The sequence below is a fragment of the Podarcis raffonei genome, chromosome 8, assembly GCF_027172205.1.
Source record: "Podarcis raffonei isolate rPodRaf1 chromosome 8, rPodRaf1.pri, whole genome shotgun sequence".
NCBI classification, from domain to species: Eukaryota; Metazoa; Chordata; class Lepidosauria; order Squamata; family Lacertidae; genus Podarcis; species Podarcis raffonei.
The window spans coordinates 75,676,129-75,696,519 of NC_070609.1; the positions used below are offsets into that span (position 1 = coordinate 75,676,129).

Here is a 20,391-nt window from a genome sequence, read left to right on the forward strand (position 1 = left end):
CGTTTTATACATAAAGAGAAAAGCTACCCTCGCATTTACGGGAGATCTTGGCAAATTTACCATCATATGGGCTTCCAGTTGCTCTTTTATACGTTTTAAAACATTGTCAATAAAATATCTATCTATTGGTGCCAGGAAACATTCTCATCCTCACCACCGTCGTGAGCTGTTAGGGCAGCCTCTAACGATGAGCTTAGGCAACCCTTGCAGATACAAGTGCAAGCACACTTTAGAGTACAGTACTAAAGGGGACCTGGATTTAACAGGGAAACAAACCACGTATGAGCTGCCCAAGCCCCTCCATGCTTTCCACACACACCCCAGAGGAAAAAAAATGCCGGAATGATCAGCTTGGCTGCCTGCTTTTACCCCGGTTTCAGTTTACGCTCTAGGCTCCACCTGCATTTTTTTTAATAGAAGCCAGCTCTGGGCAAGTTCCCGGCAATTGGTTGCTTTGGTTTCAACAGACCCTTTCAAAAGAACAATTAGATGCTTAAGGCAAAGAAGAGCATCCCCAATCCTGCCATACAGTGACCCTCCTGAGTAAGAACAGGAAGAGCAAGGCCTTTTCCTGTTGTTCATTCCTAGTATCCGGCTGTCAGAGGTAGAGTGCTGCTGCACATGGAGGCTCTGCTCAGCAATTATATGTGAGCTGTCATGAATGGGCTGATTGGTTTCTATGACCATTTAAATAAAACAGCAGCTGAGGCTGCATGCACACCATATTTACAGCACATGCCTTCCCACAAAGATTCCTGGGAACTGTAGTTTAAGGATGCTGGGAATTGTTGCTCTGTAAGGGGCAAATAACAGTTCTCAGGAACTGCAGTAAGCAGGTTGCTTTCAATGCGCTTTAAATGCACGGTGTGTACGCAAGCTAAGCAGGTGGCCATTTATTGCATTTATAATCTTGCCTTTCCTCTGTAAGACCTCAAACTGGAATGCATAGTTCTCCCCAAACCAACTGTATCCTCATGGCAGCCCTATGAGGCAGATAAGGCTGCAAGATAGTAGACTGGATTGGGGTCACCCAGCAAGCTTCATGGCCAAGGAGAGATTTGAACCTGGGTCCCCCTGATCCTACTCCGACGCACTAACCACTAGAAGACACTGTCCACCGTAACATCTCTGCTGCAAGCGGCCCTTCCTTTTGCCAGCCCTGCGTCTTGAGTTTTAGTGTTATGTGAGACTGAGAAAAGCCCCCCTGTCCCAGCCATGCTCCAACACCATTCATAATTTTCTACGTTTATAAACATGCCCGCTGAAAATTTTGCTCATGAAGACCTGGCTGTATAAATAAGGTGGACTTAGCCGTCATAATACTCAGCACTTCCAGGGCTGCTTTGCATTTATACATCAATCCCCCCCCCCAAAAAAAACCCCCACACACCCAGAGGTGCAAATGATACTCATGTCGTGCCCTTTCCATCGTGCCTCAAACCAACCCCCTGCTCCCCACCCCACCCCCACTGGCCACTCGTTTTCGGAAAGCCAATCTGTCAGGGAACCTGTTGGCAAAGGGGGTTTGTCGACTGCTCCCTGTCCATTACGGCCCAGATTATAAGCATATTGCACAGATCTCTCTGCATGATGCCGGAGAAATCCAATACGCTGAAAGGTTAATGCAATCAATTAGGGTGACAGGGAAGTAAAGGAAGGCTTCCGAGTAGATGAAAAAGAAAGAGAGGGAGAGAGGGAGACTCAAAGGGCTCTCCAGTTGAGGGCAGGGGGAATATCTGGCATAGCTTCGTTGGCAGAGCACACGACTCTTAATCTCAGGGCTGCGGGTTCGAGCCCCACATTGGGGAAAAGATTCCGGAGTTGCAGGGGGTTGGTTCATTACGCAACACCTTTGCACTTCGCTCTTGGTGTTCAGACTTGCGCTATTGTTGGTTCAGTGTCAGTGCAATAAGGTGCCATTTTGGCAAAACATTCTCTGTATGCTGCTGTCAAATAAGACCCAGGAGAGGTACGTGGCAGAAACGGGGGAGCAGAGCCTTCACAGGACGAGTGAATAATAAGATAGAAGGCCAACGAAAAGGGCGGCGGGATGATTGTGGTGCTCATTCATTCATTATTTGTATTTGTTCTTCAAAAGCTACGCAGGAACTCCTGCATTTCTTCAAAAGCTACACAAGCACTCCTGCATGCATGAGGCATTTCTTGGGCTCCATGGAAGTCAGGGTGGAGGGAGAGGAACAAATGACTCTTGAAGATAAAACCCAAGAACAAGTTCAGAAAATGGTGCAGGCTTTGTTGGGGAACAGAGGCGTCTTGCCCTCCCTAATGAGGCCGCAGGTACAAGCCAACAGTTGGCCAGGACCCTCGTGAAAGCTATGAGAAAACAAAAATGTAACCAATTATGACTGGGGGGCAAAGAGATATCCCCCTGCACACAAGCACACACTTAAGGTGAGGTACCTTAAGAAACTGTCTAGAGACTGCAACAAGGAGGTTGCTCTGAATTTATTGTGAAGAAGCCAATGAAAACAAAGAGAGGTGGTTTGGCTGGGAAGGGAAGGGGAGAAGGCTAATTTCCTGATGAGCTTTTTCTGCCAAGGGAGAGGGAGGCTGAGGAATCCTGACCCCATCCTTAGGGAGGGGCTCAAACGGCCCCTGGAGATCTGAAATGGCTTTCCCAACTCTGAGCAGGGCTGAGGAGTTTGCACTTGACACCCAACGTAAAGTCCAAGCCATCTTTTACTTGCCACCCACCCACTGCCGCTGCTCTGGGCTGCTCATGGGCTGAGGCCAGGGAGGTTGCAACACTGAACCCTCAGGACAAATTATGGCTCCCCGCTACATCCTTCCTTACGCCCCCTACTCAGTTGTAGGCAAGCTCTCCAGGGCTGCTTGGCAGTGGCAGACCTACATTTTGAGGGCCCTGGAGCTTGAAGTATTATAGGGTCCCCTTCGCAACCCATAACAAGGTATGGGTAACCCTTATTATCTCCAATGGGGTTGTTCCATGACAGATCACCACAATTTTATTTATTTTTTAAAGAAAAATAACTACTACAACTCAAGATTTTGATTAAAATTGCTGTACTGGATTATCTCATATGTCAAAGTTACTGGTGTGAATAAAGAATTCCTATGCCTTACAGTTTTCGAGTAGTGCAACTCAAATTGGGTCTACTGACCTAAAAAAAATTAAGCAATGGGGATTAAAGTCACTTCTGGGGCCCCTGTGGAATTAAGGGCCCTGAAGCTTAAACTTCATTTGTTTCATAGTAGATCCACTCCTGCTCCTCGGTCCTAGTGGAGACATCTCGAACCACCTGAGACATTAAGTGTGGAGATCTTGGTTCACTGGAGGCTGGGGGGAAGGAGAGAGAGAAAAACCAGCAAGAGGTGGGGGCTAGAAAAATGGGGGGCAGAACACAACCTCCCACCTGTTCATTGTGGAGTGCCACCTCCCTCACATCCAGTTTAGTGTCAAACTGTGCTACTGGCAGGACCAGGAGGCCGGCGTCTCCAAGCAGGGCAAGAAAGAGCAGAGGAAGCTGCTGTATGCTGAGTCAAACTTTTGGTGCAGTTAGCCATGTGGTTGTTTTCTGCTGCTCCAGAGAAGCGGACACGGAGCAATGGATCCAAACTGCAGGAAAGAAGATTCCACCTAAACATTAGGAAGAACTTCCTGACAGTAAGAGCTGTTCAACAGTGGAATTTGCTGCCAAGGAGTGTGGTGGAGTCTCCTTCTTTGGAGGTCTTTAAGCAGAGGCTTGACAACCATATGTCAGGAGTGCTCTGATGGTGTTTCCTGCTTGGCAGGGGGTTGGACTCGATGGCCCTTGTGGTCTCTTCCAACTCTATGATTCTATGATTCTATGATTCCCAGCCCCTCTTGGGGACACCAAGTATGGAACCTGAGATCTTCTGCATGCAAAGGAGGCTCTCTACCACTGATCTACACCCCTTCCCCAAATGGTACGTCCCACCTGCAAAATGAAGTGGTACAGTCTGCTCTACAAACATAGGAAGTTGCCTTGTCCTGAGTTGGACCCCTTGGTCCATTGAGCTCAGCACTGTCTACACTGACTGGCAGCAGCTCTCCAGGATTTCAGACTGGGGTCTCTCCTAGCCGAAGGGGACCTTCTGCACGCAAAGCAGATGCTCTGAGAACTGAGCTGTGGTGACAGAGCGATGCAGCAGGGGGGCCATGGAGGCCAGAGAGGGAGGGAGGGAGGGAGGAGGAAAGAGCTGTAACCAGGGTTGTGAAGCATGCAAAGGGAAGCATCTGCCCATCCCTTTGAAGGCTCGAGGCAGGGTGCTCAGGGGGTGACCTACACCGTGCCTGGCTGTGATCGCGTTTCAGGGCCACTGCCTGCCGATTCCAAGACAATGAAGGGGCACCTTTGAAGTTGGAAAGAGAGAAGCCGAAATGCAAAAAAACCTGGAGAGATCTTATTTGAGAGGGAGAAGTGGGGGGTGCGTGTGGAGCGAAGGGCCAAGCGGGTGGGTGGAGAGGTTGTGCAGACAAAGCAAAGAGTCGGGTGCCCAGTGGGGTGCCCCGAAACCAAAAGGGACAAAAAGGAAAACAAACAGTTTATGAGCGGGGGCACTTGCTGCCTCTGTCTGTGTCTCCCCGCCTTCCCCTGCCAGCCACTTCCATACAAACCCCGCTGGCTCCAGAGAGGCCCATCCCGTCGATGATGGATGGATGTGTAAGGCTGGCTCTCATTCCTCGCCATGTTGCAGCAGAAATATTTACATAACATTGGCCTTCCACCGGTCACCTCTGACACTGCGGGGCCCAGCTCTCCTGAGATGCTCAGTTCGGAGAGAAGTGGGGGGAGGCACTCGCTCTGCTGGCACCTGGCTAGAGTAGAGGGCAGACCAAGAAGGTAATGCCATCTGGGAAAACCTCAGTAGGCCTCAGTTGCCTTGTCTGTTCAATTTCAGGATGTGTTGCAACTAAAGTTTGCAGAGTGATTACAGAGTTGGCAGTTCTTGCAAATAGGGACGTCAGAGCATTCTGCTGAAAAGGGGAATTGCAGAGTTCGCTTATTCGTCCTGAGAATGAAAATCAATTCATCGAATACGATTAGTATTCATTTATTGTTGCTGCGTTCCGTCCCCCCAAAACCGTAACTGATTACATCCCCTCAGCTCCCAAATTTTCAACGTCTTTCCTTTGCACTGATACGAATGGGGTGGAACAATGTAAAGACAATGAAACTTAGGCCAGTTACGTAACTAATTACCGAAATTACTTAAATTACATAATCTTCCCACAACGGACTACAAGACGAATGTTGTTTTTGGTGGAAGACAAACTGCAGCGGAAAAGAAACAGTGCTGCATGCAGTGACAACAGTGTGGAATGGAAAGCGATGCCATATTCATATTCCTTCGCTTTTCCCCAAACCGTTTTTGTGTGAATGTGCATCATTTCTCCCCCCCCCTTCCTGTGGAGGAGTATTTGACGAAGCCAGCTGCTTCCCACCACCAGCAGAACCGAAAGTGCCACTGTCCAGTCTCACATTTACTAGCTCACTTTATGAGAACCAAGTGTGAAATTTGGCATTGGCCACTTTTAGGAAATGGAACTTGGGGGAGGGCGGAGGGAGGGAAGAGTGACAAAAGGGGGACAGTGATTATTTGGACAGGTGACAATTCCAAAGCACCCAGGTTTCCACACTGCCGTTCCCTGACAATTTGTTAGGAAACTAATGTTTCAGTGACAAATGTTTTGACCTCAAGAGTTGTATGACACCTCCCCCTGCACAGTGCTTTTCTTGACCTGGATGGTGATTCTGTGGATGGCGTTTCTCACATTTACCTTCCCGTGAGAAAGCTCACTTTGGCATGGATGTGGAGCATGAACAGAAGCATATTATGCTACCGCTGAGCTACGGATGGTTGTTCTGCCACATCAAACCGCCTGTAAACAGAAGAAGCTGCCTTGTTCTGATTTAGACCTTTGACCTGTCTACCATTCAGACCACTGGTCCACCATCCATTTACGCTGGAGAAGGTGCAGGCAACACACCTTGCAGGGGGTGCGCCAGTGCCTGACACTTCCCAGCGTCGTTAGCTGTGACTCTTTTGCTAACAAACTAGGCATAAAACACACAGACAAGACCAGCCACATGGACAGGAGCAACAAATTGCCACAGACACACAGAAAGGTAGGAAAAAAAGAACCCGCGTGGGCGGACATACCCATTTGTGGTCTTGGCGGTCTCTCCTACCTTTCGATGACCAGGAATCAGATTCCGCTATTGGGTTTATTTTAAAGCTGTGAAGTCACTTCATCCTGAGGAGAGAAAAATGAGATAGAGGTTACTACCGCTAGCATTATATACACCGAGGCAAAGGAAATTGGGTGGGATTACCATTGCAGTAGGCGTCCCCCTCACCACTCTGGCCTTTGACTTGACCAGTGGCACCTTGGTGTTAATATTATTATTGCTGAGAGATCCACAGGTAGTTCACAGTCAATTCATCTGGCACGCACAGAATTTGAGCAGCTTTTTAAAAAGTTTAAATCTTTTAGGTTCTGCCATTTTATTGTTCTGTTGACCCTCCCTCATTTTAATGATCTGCTCTTTCATTGTATTTTATGGTTGTATCATTGTGCTTTTAAAAGCCCCCCCCCCGTTGTATGCTGTCTTGAATCTGCTTTGCAAAGAAAGGTGAGATAATATGCATATTTGTTATAAATAAGGTATGAATACAGCGGTTCTCCTGGGCAGAAGGAGCTGGGCAGAGTGCCCACTTCAGATGTTCTTGCTGGAGCAGCACACAGTCTTTATTCTGGTTCTTATTTGAAAGCTGTGTTTGGGGCAAACAAGCAGAGAAGGCAGAAGGGCAAAGACACTCTACCCTTGCATCTCTGTTGCCTGACGGTGGCCTCAACCCCAAAGGCATCCTTCAATCAGAAACAGGATGCACCCATCAAAGTTCATAGGGACTAGAAACTTTGGGAGGGATTCACCTAACCAACCCCATCAGCGGAGGCCAGGTACAAGGACTAGCACTTGCATGGCAGGGTGTTCCCCACTCTGCAGCCCTCACAATTGGCTCCCACAACAGCGAATGGGGGCAGGAGAGGGGGGAATGAATGGAATAGCAGCTGGAGGAGGAGAGGTGAAGAAAGAGCTGTGAGCGGAGGTGGAACCCTTTCTCATTCTCTAGACCCCTTTCATCTGGAACAGGGTGTAGAGAGTGCTGCTGAATGGGGGGAACACAGCTGTGGAAAGCCTGAGGAAGTACCAGCCACTTTGGGCCTACTCATAAAAGACTAGGGTGAGTGACTAGGGTGAAATCCACAGTTTCCAGGAACTCTTCTCATTGTTAGACTTTTGTGGTGAGGTGAGCATTTGTTTGGACCCTGGGTGAGAACCCGGAGGGTGTGTCAGAAGGACAATGACTTGATATTGATCTCTCTATATTAGTAAGTTTGTATTAATGTAACATTTTTATATGTAACCGTGCATTTTTGCATTATTTTACTTAACCTGCTGTCGGTTCTTTTTTGTACACTGCTCAGAGATATTTTTAAATATATTAAGCAGCACAGAAGTAGAAAAAAGAAAAGAAAACCCACACAACTTTGAATTTCACCCTTTGGTTGTATCCAATGCAAGTCCTGCTTGGAGTTGCCTCGTGGAAGTTACTAAGCATGGCTAACTTAGGTCCGTAAATTTCAACGGCTCAGTAGCACACAACCCTTTGCTTTTAAAAGGCACCATGTTCCACACAGACCCCTCAGTTGGTGCAAGGGAATAATGGGATAGCCACTAGGGTTGCTGCACAAAGAGGAAGAGCTGTGGCGCACTCACCACTGACGTGGGAGCACAAGCGGTGTGCAACAGGAGCACTGACTCCTGAACTTAATGTGGGGGTAAGTTGCCACAGTTTGAAATGACAGATGGGGTGGGGAGAAGGAAATCCCTCCATTCTGGCCACCTCCTCCCTTTTCCACTCTGCTCTGTATCCATCAGAAGTGCTCTCACAAACCTTCATTGCAGTAGGACATGCACAACATGGGGAAGAGCTGTAGCTCAGCGGTTAGAGAATCTGCCTTGGATGCAGATGCTCTCAGGTTCAATTCCCAATGCCATCTCCAGGTAGGTCTGGGGCAGCCTCCCTGCCTGAAGCCCTGGAGAGCTTCTGCCAGTCAGTGTAGGCAAGACTGAGTGACTGGGGCAACCCAGTCAGATGGGTGGCATGTAAATAAAATACTACTACTGGTAATAATTACTGAGCAAGATGGACCAAAGGTCTGATTCCGTATGAGGCAGCTTCCTATCTTCTCTGTTCCGAGCAACGTAGAGATTGAGTGTCATTCCCCCTTCCGCACATGGGCTAAACTTGAGCATACTCAAGTAAAAACTGGAGGGAGAGGGGAGGGCGAAGAAATATGTAGAAAAACAACAACAGTTGCAGGGGAGGGGGGAAACCAAACAAAAGCACCACGCAAAGTAAATTGAATTATTTAAAGCCATATGTTCCAAAAGTGTGACAGAGCTGAAGGAAGGGGGAAAAAGGCAATATTGTGAGACTTCCGGATGGGGGTCTCCCTATACTTGGCGGGGGGCGGGGGAGAGACAGAGATGATAGAACCAGCTGGTAAAGAAAGCAGCTGGTAGCAGGTTTCCTACTCCCATCGACAGCGGGAAGCTATGTGCTTTCCCCCCCTCCCTGTTCCATATTGTATCCTCCAACCAGCTCGTTTGACATGGCTTGGGATGACTCTGCCCTGGCAGAGAACAGTGTGTGGGTTGGCTTGGCGTGGGCCTGTCACACTCCTTTTGCAGGGCAAAGCTCTATATTCTGCACAGCAGGTTAGAATCACAGAATTGTAGAGTCGGAAGGGACCCCAAGGATCATCTAGTCCAGCCCCCTGCATCGCAGAGCGGTTTGCTCAACATGGGGCTTGAACCTATGTCCCTGAGATTAAGAGCCTCGTGCTCTACCAGCTGAGCTTGGACCAAGAAAGGCTCAAACTCCTCCCTCTCACCTAGGTGACAAAATAATTTGGGGCAGGAATGGTGGGGAGGTACAGGGAGGAGAGGCTGAGGGTGGTGGTCCCTCTACTATTTTGGAAGGTGGGGTAGTTTTTAGTGGACACTCCCTGGAAAAGACCCTGATGTTGGGAAAGATTGAGGGCACAAGGAGAAGGGGACGACAGAGGACGAGATGGTTGGACAGTGTTCTCAAAGCTACCAGCATGAGTTTGACCAAACTGCAGGAGGCAGTGGAAGACAGGAGTGCCTGGTGTGCTCTGGTCCATGGGGTCACGAAGAGTCGAACACGACTAAATGACTAAACAACAACAACACCAACACACCTCTGTGCCAGAAAAGCAGGGCTGACCAAAGACATTTTGGTGGAAAGCGGCAAGGTGCTTTGTACTGAGTCAGGCTATTGGCTCTAACTGCTGAGCCATGGCTGTTCTGATCATTGCTGCCTGGGTTAAAGAATAAGATGATCACACACACCACCCTGGGCGCCAAGCTGAGGGGTGCAAAATTGAGATGATCAAATTTGGGGCGCTCAGTTTTGGCCTTGCTCATGACGAAAGCGGGTGTGAAAGGTTTTATTGTTTGCAGAAGGGGATGGGACAGGGGTCCCATCCAGTCCAGCATTGTGTCCTGACAGTGACCACCCAGACACCTGTGGGGAACCTTTCTGCCGTTTCCGGCAACTGGCATTCAAAAGGATTACTGCCTCTGAGACACAGCGCGGCCATCGTGGTCAGTTAGCCTTTCCCTCCAGGAAAAGCATTCCCCGGCCCCAATAGTGTTGCCCTGTAAGCTCAGCTAAAGCATCAGAGAGCAGGTGGCAAAGCAAGTTAGAGGTAAGGGGAAAGTACTCTGCACATGAGCAGAGGTACCATCACCACCTGCTTCACAACTTCACGTCTTTGAGGGGAAAGCCCCAACCCTTTGGAAAGCAAATTCTGGTGCTGGTGAATCTGCCTTTACATTTTTATCCTCCCTTCCTCGAGCAGCCGTCTTTCTCCCCGCAACCGCCCACCCCATGCTGGACTGGGTGGGTGTTGTTTTTTTAATGGCCCAGCAACCCCCTTCTCCCCCCTCCCACCCCTCCATTATTTTGGCCACGGCTTATCAATGATGCAAGAGGAATAACGCCAATTTACTTAGAATGTGTAATCCCCCCAAATCAGATTGGGGGATTGCATGAGGCGGTCTGACCTTGCATATGTCTCCATTAAAGCCACCCAGGCCTACGCTTGTATTCTGTGTTCCCAGCACATATTTAGACAGATAACGCTAATTGTACTTGACATGTCCTCTTAAGGATGGACTCTCCTCCTCCTCCCCCAGCTCTGCCTGACAATGAGACAGCCTCGGAAGCCAGGATCCGCTCCGTATCTGCAGGGCAGGGCACAGCTCAGAAGCCGGGGTGGGCGGCAGGGCGAACAAAAAACAAATAAACAGAAAACCGTTCCACGCAACAAGGGCTCCCAGCCAAACCTCCTCTGCCGACGCACCACGGGCACCCTCAATTAATGCTTCAGAAAGGGGGAGGCTGCAACCCCCACCCCCAAACAGAAAAAAGAACCCAGAGGAGGGATGGCTGGGTGGGTGGGAGAGAGAGAGAAACGCATGTGTGTGTCCCTTTCTGGGGCAATGTTAATCGGGGATTAAAAACTGCTATTGTGGCAGACTCAAGTTCTCTTAAGGAAATGCATCCCATGCTCCTTTGGAAAGGGAGAAATGTTAAAGTCTGGGGGTGTTTTACCGTATGGTGGGCACAAAAGCGATGGGATGGGGCCCCCAGAGAAGACACAGTTTAAGCTACCTAAGAGAGTGTGAGAGAGCGTGCAGGAAAGTTTGCATATAACTTCTGGGGCAGTTAAAACTTAAAAGTCAGGTTAGGGGTCACCTGCCTTGAATACAGCCTGTTGTTCTGCCCCACACACTTCTCTGCCGCTTCAGGTCTTTCCTCCCCTGACTACTCACTCACTGGAATCGGGTGGTGGAGTTATTGTTTTGTTTCTGTGCCCGTTTTTATCACGTATTTTGTGTTTGTAACTTGCATTTTTTTGCTGTGAATTGCCCTGAGATAGTCGGATGAAGGGCGGCATACAAATTTAATAGATAACAATAAATAAATAATAATAATAATAATAATAATAATAATAATAATAATAATAATACTTTGTTGGATACTTCACTGTGTTCCCCTCAGGCAACAACCCTGTGAGGTAGGTAGGCCTGCTGTTACACACATTTTACAGGTAGAATTCAACACTCAAGCTCCAGGAACTCCTTCCAACGCTAAGCCTCAAACACTCAGCCCCCTCTTCGCCCCCCCAAAAGGGGATGGAACCACAATAAGAAAACTGGAGGCGCGAGAAATCCAACCCTCAAAAATATACTGAGAAGCTAATAACTGTAATAATGAAAACTGTAATGTTGCATTTCCCCAATTATATTGTGACAATACATTACTGCTTTTGCTATTACGGTTATTATCTCCCTGGTACTTGCGCCTCCAAGTTTAGGCCTCAGATGTGGAATGCTCAAAGCAGCAATACTAGGAAGGAGTGCCTCTGAGCATATGCACAAAGCACCCAGTGCGTAAGCAAGGCCAACTCCTCGCCATGTCGGGGGGCGGAGGGAGATGGTTTCCACATCAATGCTCAAACTCTGTTTTGAAAAAAGAAGTAACAGAACCAGCTTTTAGCCTGGGTTCTGTTATTGCTGCAAACTCCGTGATTTTATGAAGCTGATGGAAGAGTCTTAAGAGAGGAAGAAAATAGCCTTGATAGGAAAAGGAAGGTATTACAACCACAGGGCTGTGTCTGCCCTAAGAAAACACTTTCAAATTGCTCTCTGCAGTCTTAGGGACTAGAAACTTGGTCTTCTTTTAAGCAAGCTTCTAGAATATAGAGGGTGCTGGGTTTCTGTGCTCTGAACCAGAACCAGGCCCTGAAACCACCTCGGAAGGCAAGGTGCATTGCAAAACCGCAGTTGCGAAGTCCTCACTCTTGACTCCAGAAGCCACCATGGACTAGAAGCAGAGTCCTTTCTGCATAAATATTCATTCCTTCTCTGGAACCCAGCTCCAGCTCACCAGACCCTTGTCAGAGCCAAGTCGCTTCCCTGGTCTCAGCTGCATTGCTCAGAACAGCCTCGACGAGGAGTACAAAACTTTTATTTTTGCCTAAGTGGACTTTCGGCCTTCCTCTCACCCCTCTTCCAATCCTGCTACCTCCTAATTTGACTTTTTCCAATATCTTTTCTCCAACAACCTTCTCCCACCCACCCCCCGCTCTTCTTCCTCCCCAGAACTGCGCATTTATTAATTCATGAGGCACTAATTAGTTCTTTGTTTAATTTTGTGTTAAACAGACTGACCGGAATGATAACGACTTTCAGCGTTGCATTACGGTCCCCAACCGCCCCTGTTTTCTGACAACAAGGGAGTAGAGAGAGACTGGCGTGATGAACCCCAATTCCCTCTTCAGTTGCACTTCATTAAGTCAAAATGTGACAAGAAGCTTAGAGAGTAACTTTCAGATCGGATCACACATAACAATTCGGCAGGAAACTTTCCGAAGGGGGGGTGGGGTGGGGAGGAGGCAGCGGCGGCGCTTCTGAATGAAAGCTGGCACCGGTGCACAGCACCCTCGCCACTCTCGCCTTAAAGGAACAGCAGGCACAAGCACACATATGCAAGCAGAGGCGGATTTCTCCCCAATCACAGCCGGCAAAACTCTATCCCCAACCCCGGTCCCATTTTCAGATGATTTTGTTGTCTTGGCTGGGCATCTTTGGAAACTCCAGCCAGAGAAGTTCCTGACCTTGCTTTCAAGAGGCTCCAGGTGCTCGTGGGAGAGGTGCTTACATGCCTGAAGGTCTGTGGAAGCACGAGTGCAGAAAACCATGTGAATCCTGCACTGCAGGGCATCCAGATCCCACACTTAAGGGGAAAGGTCATAACAGACAGATGTTTGAGCCAATCCAAAACAGCCAAAGGCCAGGTACTTGGCCAAACTGCCTTCTCCTTGCGTGCTCAAATGCCCGCCTTTATTTCCTGGTTTAAGCAAACCACCATTTGCTGTGGCGCCCTAAATCAGCTCTGCACAAACCATAGTTTACCATGGCACAAGAGGGGAGGAGGAGAGGGCTGAAGCCCAAGTCTCATTGCACAAGGGCTCAACAAAGGATTGGCTCTTGTGCCCGACCCTAAGGATGTCTACTCAGAACGACACCTCGCTGACTTCAGTTGGACTTAACGCCCAAAGAGGCAGGTGTATGCCTGGATCTTTGAGTTGTTCTGCAATAAACACACACACACACACACAGTCAGATTCCAGCACCATGGCTTCAGAATCTGTTCAAGTTATGCTGGTGCCTGAGATGGCAAATCTAATACACAGATCCAACCCAGCAGTTTGAAAAACTAATCCTCCCCATTTTTTTCTTCTTTTTGCTGCCTCAAATCTGTCTCCTTGAGGCAGATGCCTCCATTTGCCTCATGAAAGGGTCGGCCCTCCATTTCATTGCAGAGCTGTAGTTCTTATGAGCCTACCTTGTTCAGAATCTCCTTCTCAGGGCACTTGGCTTGTTAAAAGAGTTCTAAGATTGGTTTTATGCCCGTAGTCCCAGCATGCCCTTGGGTGGCATTTGACAACCTGGAGCCCTCCAGATGTTCCAAACCACAACTCCCACCAGCCAGCACGGCTACTGTGATTCAACTACCCCCCCCCCCCGCCACTGGTAGGCCTTCAGGTTTGGGGGAAGCTGAGCTTAAGGGATCTTCGCTAAAACAAAGTGTGCCAGAGACAAAGTGGTGGGCAGAACGGTTTTGAATACTTGAACCTATTTCTGCGGTTTTCCAGGAACGGAGATGCAGCGGCGGTCAAACTATTTCCCCCCCCCGCTGAATTTTTGCCTGTCATTCAGGACACGGGAGGGGGCCAGGGAGAGAAGACGTTGGCAATCTTAGTCAAAGCACTTCACTGTCATTAAGCAGAGTGCATTTCCCCCTCACTTCATGTGAAACAAAAAGTTGTTTTTGTGGGTCAAAGCCCTACTTTATCAGATGCGCAAGGCATGATGGCAACCCACATTTCCTTGGGTGGAGGGTGGGGGTGGGAAAGATATATCCAGCAAACAACATGTTCAAAGCTGCAGAAGAAAGGTGTCCACACATCTTTTGTTTCTGGGAGTTTCTCGGAAGCAGGGCCCAATCCAAAGCCCCTAGCGCACATAGCTGAAGGAAGAATACATCCAGCATCTACAGAGCACAGGGCCTTGGTTCACTCTGGGGGAGCAGGCCCCTAACACCTTTCCCCTAGCTGTTCTCTCAGAAACAGGGCCTTGTCTAGACCCAATGGTTGGAAGGATGACAGGCTCCATAAAACTGCTCCCCACCTTTCCCTGGAGCAGGTGGAGCCAAGGCGCCAGAGCAAACTCTTCCGCATCCCAAGTTGGTCTCAACAAAACTCACTGCCTCCCTTTCTCTGAATAGGATTTAGTTTCACAGAAGCCACATAAAGGAAGGCAGGTACCCGGAATTATAGCATTTGAAAGAGCCAGGCCTGTGGGCCTCTCAGGAATATATCATATATTGTGTGTGCAAATGCTCAAGGGACAGGGGAGATATATGATTTGGGTCGCCTTTCCATGAGAAACTACCTAATTTCCACTTCTTACTTGGACTGACACTCGAACCGAAACTCAGCCATCCTTTGAAATTCTCACTTCTCTGAATCTTGTAATGCAGCTCTCCAATCGAACAGTATGGACAAAAACATATACTTTAGGGGAAATCATGCATAAACAAGCATACATTACTGGAAAGAACATGCAAAAATGCTTTCTACTAAGGAAAAAAGTGCTTGCAAAAGTACATACAGCCATCAAAACTGCATGCAAAACTGCATTTATTAGGGGTATTATTATTTTTAATTGCACGTTGCTGTGGAAAGGTGAACTTAATTTAAGTCGGGGGGGGGGGAGAGAAATTGGCAGATACCAAAGCGGACTAATTCATCCATCCTTAATACACATAAAAACAGACACAGGTTAGTGTGACAAGGTCAAAGACTTGATATCTAGGCAGCAGGAAAACAAATGTATTGGGAGCAAAAGTTTCCCTAACCCCCCCTCCCCCATTTTAACATAAATACATCATTACAATTTCTGAACATCAAGGTTCCATCTGGGACAAGGAGGTGGGTGGGAGGAAAGGGGTACTTGTTGTTTATTGTTGTATGACTAATAAAATAAAAACAACAGCAGCAACAACCAACTTCTTTTATAGTTTAATCGGACAACAGATGGAGCGTGCATCTCTTTTTCTCTCACCTTTCACTCAAGACCAGATGTACCGAGACAGTAATAGGAAAAACAGACATAATGTATGTCTACACACACACACACACACACACACACACTGCCCATTGCGGCAAAGAAAAACGAAAATGGTCGAAGAAGATGGTTCTTTTTGCTAGGAGGCAGGCTGGCCACTTTGCAGGGTGTCCACACTGAGTCAGAGAGCATAAGATTGAAGCACAGGTGACACTGCTGCAACTTGCCTCCAACTGGAACACCAGCCAGCCACACAACACTCAAACACAGTTACAAACAGTACGGAGGCCAGGGAGAGACAGAAATAAATAGGAGCGTCAAACGTCCCTTTGCCCTGGTCAAACATGCACCGTAACCACTCCCCAAACAATTTGGCAACCTTGCTCCTGCTAATATGCTCTTGGGCTGTTTTAGCAAACCAATTAAGCGTAATCATTAATTATAAAGGGGGGAGCGTGAGAGAGAAAGAGGATATGAAAGACGTATGGAAAGGTGAAAGAAAGGCAAGAGTCTGACAGCAGAAGGGAGGCCAGGATGAGATGTGGGGGCTCTGTCCAGTTCACTCCACCCAAGACAGAAAAGCCCCGTCGCCCCGTATCCAGGTGGATGGTGCTTTTCAAGCCAAAGAAACACCCTCCCATATAAATCCAGTTTAGAACCCAAACTGAAGGGTCTCCCTCTCCCCACAAAACTCCGCCAAGCGTTCTGTTGGTATTGGTTTAGGTCCAAAACAAGAAGCAAGACCCCATCGACAGGCCCACTTAACCCAAAGGCAGCTCAGACAGATTGAACAGAGTGATATGGAGATACGAGAAAGGCGGTCAAAGAACAGAGGTGCATACCAGAGCTCAGGAACGCTCTCCCTCCGTGACAGGGTAGCCAGCTCTCCTGGAGAAAATGCCTTGAGAGGAGATGAAAAATTGACTTTTTTTTTAAAGAAAGACCCTTGATTATGCACACTTGGAAAACTGACTAAATTACTGTCTATCCCATCGGCTCCCCAATGGGCCTGGCACCCCCTGAGAGCTGGGGGCAGCTGTCAATGCATCCCATACTTCCTCTGCTTCCAACCTCCATTTCACATATTTCTCTTTTGTTTTGTTTTGGGGGGTGGGTGGGTTTGTTTCGCTATCCTTCTTGAACACACGCATGCTCACCCCCTCCTTGCGTTCCTCCTCTCCCCCCCTTACAAAAGTCTCAGGTCTGTGTCAGCCCAACGGACAGTGCGGCAGAGTGGGGGGGTGAGAGCGTCATGGAAACCGCCCCTTCCCTGGGCAAACATTCTGTTTGGCCTCCGCGTCCCGAGACCCTCTTTTAAGGAGCTGTCAGGACCCCAGGAGAGTGTCACACGACCCAAAGACCAGGCGTGACGGAGCCTATTTTCTGCCCGAAATTTGATTGATTAAAAAACTTTTTAGGAAAACCATGTTAAAGGACTAAAAAAAAAGAGAGAGAAGAAGAGGAGGAGGGCGAGGAAAGGCGGGGGCGATGCATAAAACAGAAAGGACCACGGGAAGCAAGGATGGAATGGGGGGCAGGCAGGGAGAGAGGGGGAGCAAAAGCCGAACTGGTGGGTTTCCTAGGTAATAGCGCCAGGGGACGAGTGTCAGTTGTAGTTAAACAGCATAACCAGGCCGCAAAGAAAGGTCAAAGGAAGCATGAAACTTTACCACAACAGTGACTAAGATAATGAAGTAGTGGGGATGCCCGGGAAGAGGGGGGGGGCGGACTGAAACACACTTTGCGCACTCCAGGTGACTGGCTATGGGTAAGTCTTGCTAACTGCCAGAACTGCCTGGGAAGACACAAAGGAACCTCTGTGGGGCTCTAGTCTTCCATAGTCATTGGTCACCATTAAAGGTAAAGGTAAAGGACCGCTGACAGTTAAGTCCAGTCGTGAACGGCTCTGGGGTCGCGGCGCTCATCTCGCTTTACTGGCCAAGGGAGTCGACGTTTGTCCGCAGACAGTTTTTCTGGGTCATGTGGCCAGCATGACTAAGCCGCTTCTGGCGAAACCAGAGCAGCGCACGGAAACACTGTTTACCTTCCCGCCGGAGTGGTACCTATTTATCTACTTTGACATGCTTTCAAACTGCTAGGTTGGCAGGAGCTGGGACCAAGCAATGGGAGCTCACCCCGTTGTGGGGATTCGAATTGCCGAATTTCCAATAGGCAAGCCCTAGGCTCAGTGGTTTAGACCACAGCGCCATTGGGTTTTACCAATCAGAAAGGCCACAAAATGTCACAGTGTGGAATGGTGCTTCTCAGGGTTCTAGCTGGCCATGCCCTTTCCCATGATATTCCATCCCATTCCCTGTTAGCCAGCCAACATTCCACACCCACTGAGCATGTTTGGTCATTGCTGCGCTGTTCCTCATCCCTGAAAGTATTAAGGTAGTAGCCTCTGCGAATCCTACTTGGAGAAGACCCGTTGATGGATGGGACAAACTTAGGTCCAACTCAGAGAAGGACTTTTCTGGATATAATCCTTTGGGCAAAGTTCAGGTGGAAACAGACCAGCCTGAAAGCTAGTGATTTGCTCCAAAACAAACACAACTCTCAGATGGAGTGGTCCTAAGTTCTACAGCTAACCAATGACTGGTCTGGCCATAGTGACACATGCCTGAGTTACCTCTTCTTCAGATTGCTGTAACATACTCTGTATGGGGCTGCCTTTGAAAAGTGCTCAGAAATTTCAACTGGCTCAAAGAGCTGCAGCCAAACTGTAGACCAGGGCTGGTTACAGGTAGCATATGATTCCATTATTAGAATAGCTCCATTGGGTATCAGTCTGTTTCCAGGCACAATTCAAAGTGCTGATTACGACCTATAAAGACCTATATGACTTACGTCCAGGCTATCTGAAAGAATGTATTCTCCCATACGAACTTGCCGAGGCTCTGAAGTCATTGGGGGCAACCCTTCTCTCAGTCCCGCCTCCTGCGCAGGCACACTTCTCGGTGGCTGCCCCTAGACTCCTAAACTCCCTCCCTGCAGAAACCAGATTGGTCCCCTCCTTGTTCTCCTTCTGATGGCAAGTGAAGACTGTTTTACTCCTGCAGGCTTAAGGGAACTGACAGCTTTTAAGGAAAGGGCTTTTAATAGTGCTGTGCTGTTTTTACTATCTATATTTTAATAATTTTTTATATATGTTTTAATTCTATAATAGTTTAATTACTTTGTAACTATTATATTTTATATATTTTTTTAGTTTTCTGTATTTTATTTGTGTTTTAATTTTTGTGAGCTGACTTGGGTCTTGGTTTTGGGAGAAAGTAAGTAAATAAATATGTAAGTAAGTATTGACAATAGTTTGACAACTCGAACAAATTCCTTAGAGGGGAGCTGGGCGGCTACCTGTTGGGAATGCTCTAGAGCAGTGTTTCCCAAACTTGGGTCTCCAGCTGTTATTGGACTACAACTCCCATCATCCCTAGCTAGTGGGACCAGTGGTCAGGGATTATGGGAACTGTAGTCCAAAACCAGCTGCAGACCCAAGTTTGGGAAACCCTGCTTACAGCTTCAGATTACCTCCAAGCGGTTGGACTAGATGAGGATTAGCTCAGTTGGTACAGCATGAGACTCTTAATCTCAGGGTTGTGGGTTCAAGTCCTGCATTAGGTTAAAGTTTCCTACATTAAAGGGGCTTGGACTAGATAATCCTCATGGTGTCTTCCAACTCTCCAATTTTATGTTTCTGTGATCTCAAACAACCATTCCAAACCTATGGGTGGTATTCAAATAGGTTTTATTCAGAGCACACTCACTGAAAGGAATGGACCTAACTTAGTCATGTTCATTGTTTTCAGTGGGTCTACTCTGAATAAAGCTCAGCTGAATACCACCCTTTGATTCTACATCCAAATAAACCGTGGCAAGCTGTGCAGCCACTTCCTCACACACATAGGAGCCGTGAGGGCTTCAGCCTTCACAATAAAATATTTAAGGGGGTTGAGCCTCCACAAAGTTCAAGGGTATTCCCATTCAAATGTGGGTGCACTGCATCATGTGATCAATTATGCAGGGCGGGGCTTCCCTGGGCCCCCACAATTTATTATTCAAATTGGCACCTCTGTTCACACAGAAGCCCTTGGGGAGGTTTGCACGTCAACAGATGACAGTAAAGACAGAACTGAGGATTTGCAAGGCAGATAATTCAATCTCTTAATCTTCCTCACATTCAAACGAAATAGCTTTCCAGTAACTCCAGAACAGAAAGTTCTGTACTAGCCAAGGAAGGGACCGTACTGTACTGGAATCAGAGGCTTTACAAAATGCTCCTACACAAAACTTGCTTAATTTCATGGGTGCAATCCAGATGAAAGCTGTACCCTCTATATTGCTGATGGAGCCAAGGGCTCTTGCTTATATGTCAGCATGACCTCTGTGCTTAATTTCCTGGGATGAAGGTGTGTTGCACCGAAGGACTGAAAATGTGGCTCACAACAAGGGCCAGATGTTGCCAACCCCTGGCTTAAGAAATCCTATCTTTCTTCCACCTGGCCCTTTTCTCCCAGAAGGAAACCCACACCATAGTCTCACATGTGTATGTGTATCTGTATGCGCATGTGCATGTATTTATTAAATGTGATGGCAAGATTATGTGTCATAGAACTGTGGTGGGTGGGAAACTGATTCATGGCTCTGCAACTTTGCAAATAAGTGCCTTCCCAGCAAAGGACTGGGCTGCATACTCTTAAGACATCCAGAACTTTGAGCAGCATTTAAAAAGCAAGCTTTGGGGAAGGGGTTGCAATTCAACCAACTTTTACGCAGATTAGACTGACTGAAATTAATAGGCCTAACTTAGGCATGTTCATTCATTTCAATAGGTCTACTCTGAGCAGGCCTGGCACTGAATTCCACCCAAAGGAAAATAATATACCCTCCAACATTCCTCAAATGAAGGTCATTTCTCACTCCCAACTGACCCTACTCAACTCCCCCTTTCCTCCCCTCTGCCCCCACAGAGCATTTCCTATTAGAAGAAGGGCAAGCGCCGCCACCACTTCACCAGTGGGACACAGCACACACACCCTCCCCCCCTTAATCCTTTTGATCCTGACTTTTTATTTTATTTTATTCATAG

The 20,391-nt window shown here is 47.9% G+C and overlaps 1 protein-coding gene across 3 annotated transcripts in view; it reads right to left on the minus strand.

Annotated features, from left to right (window-relative positions):
• The window catches only part of CASZ1 (castor zinc finger 1), a 306,042-nt gene that overhangs the window by 149,754 nt on the left and 135,897 nt on the right, over positions 1 to 20,391 (minus strand). Inside the window, exons 1-2 of one of the 3 annotated variants that reach the window (XM_053400926.1) lie at positions 16,145 to 16,218; positions 6,169 to 6,262 (exon numbers count right to left, since the gene is read on the minus strand). In XM_053400926.1, the coding sequence (XP_053256901.1) occupies positions 6,169 to 6,172 (4 nt within the window). In that variant the 5' untranslated portion in view covers positions 6,173 to 6,262; positions 16,145 to 16,218. Of the gene's footprint in view, positions 1 to 6,168; positions 6,263 to 16,144; positions 16,219 to 20,391 lie in introns of those variants that run through there. The other 2 variants (XM_053400928.1, XM_053400925.1) reach the window with 2 other exon arrangements.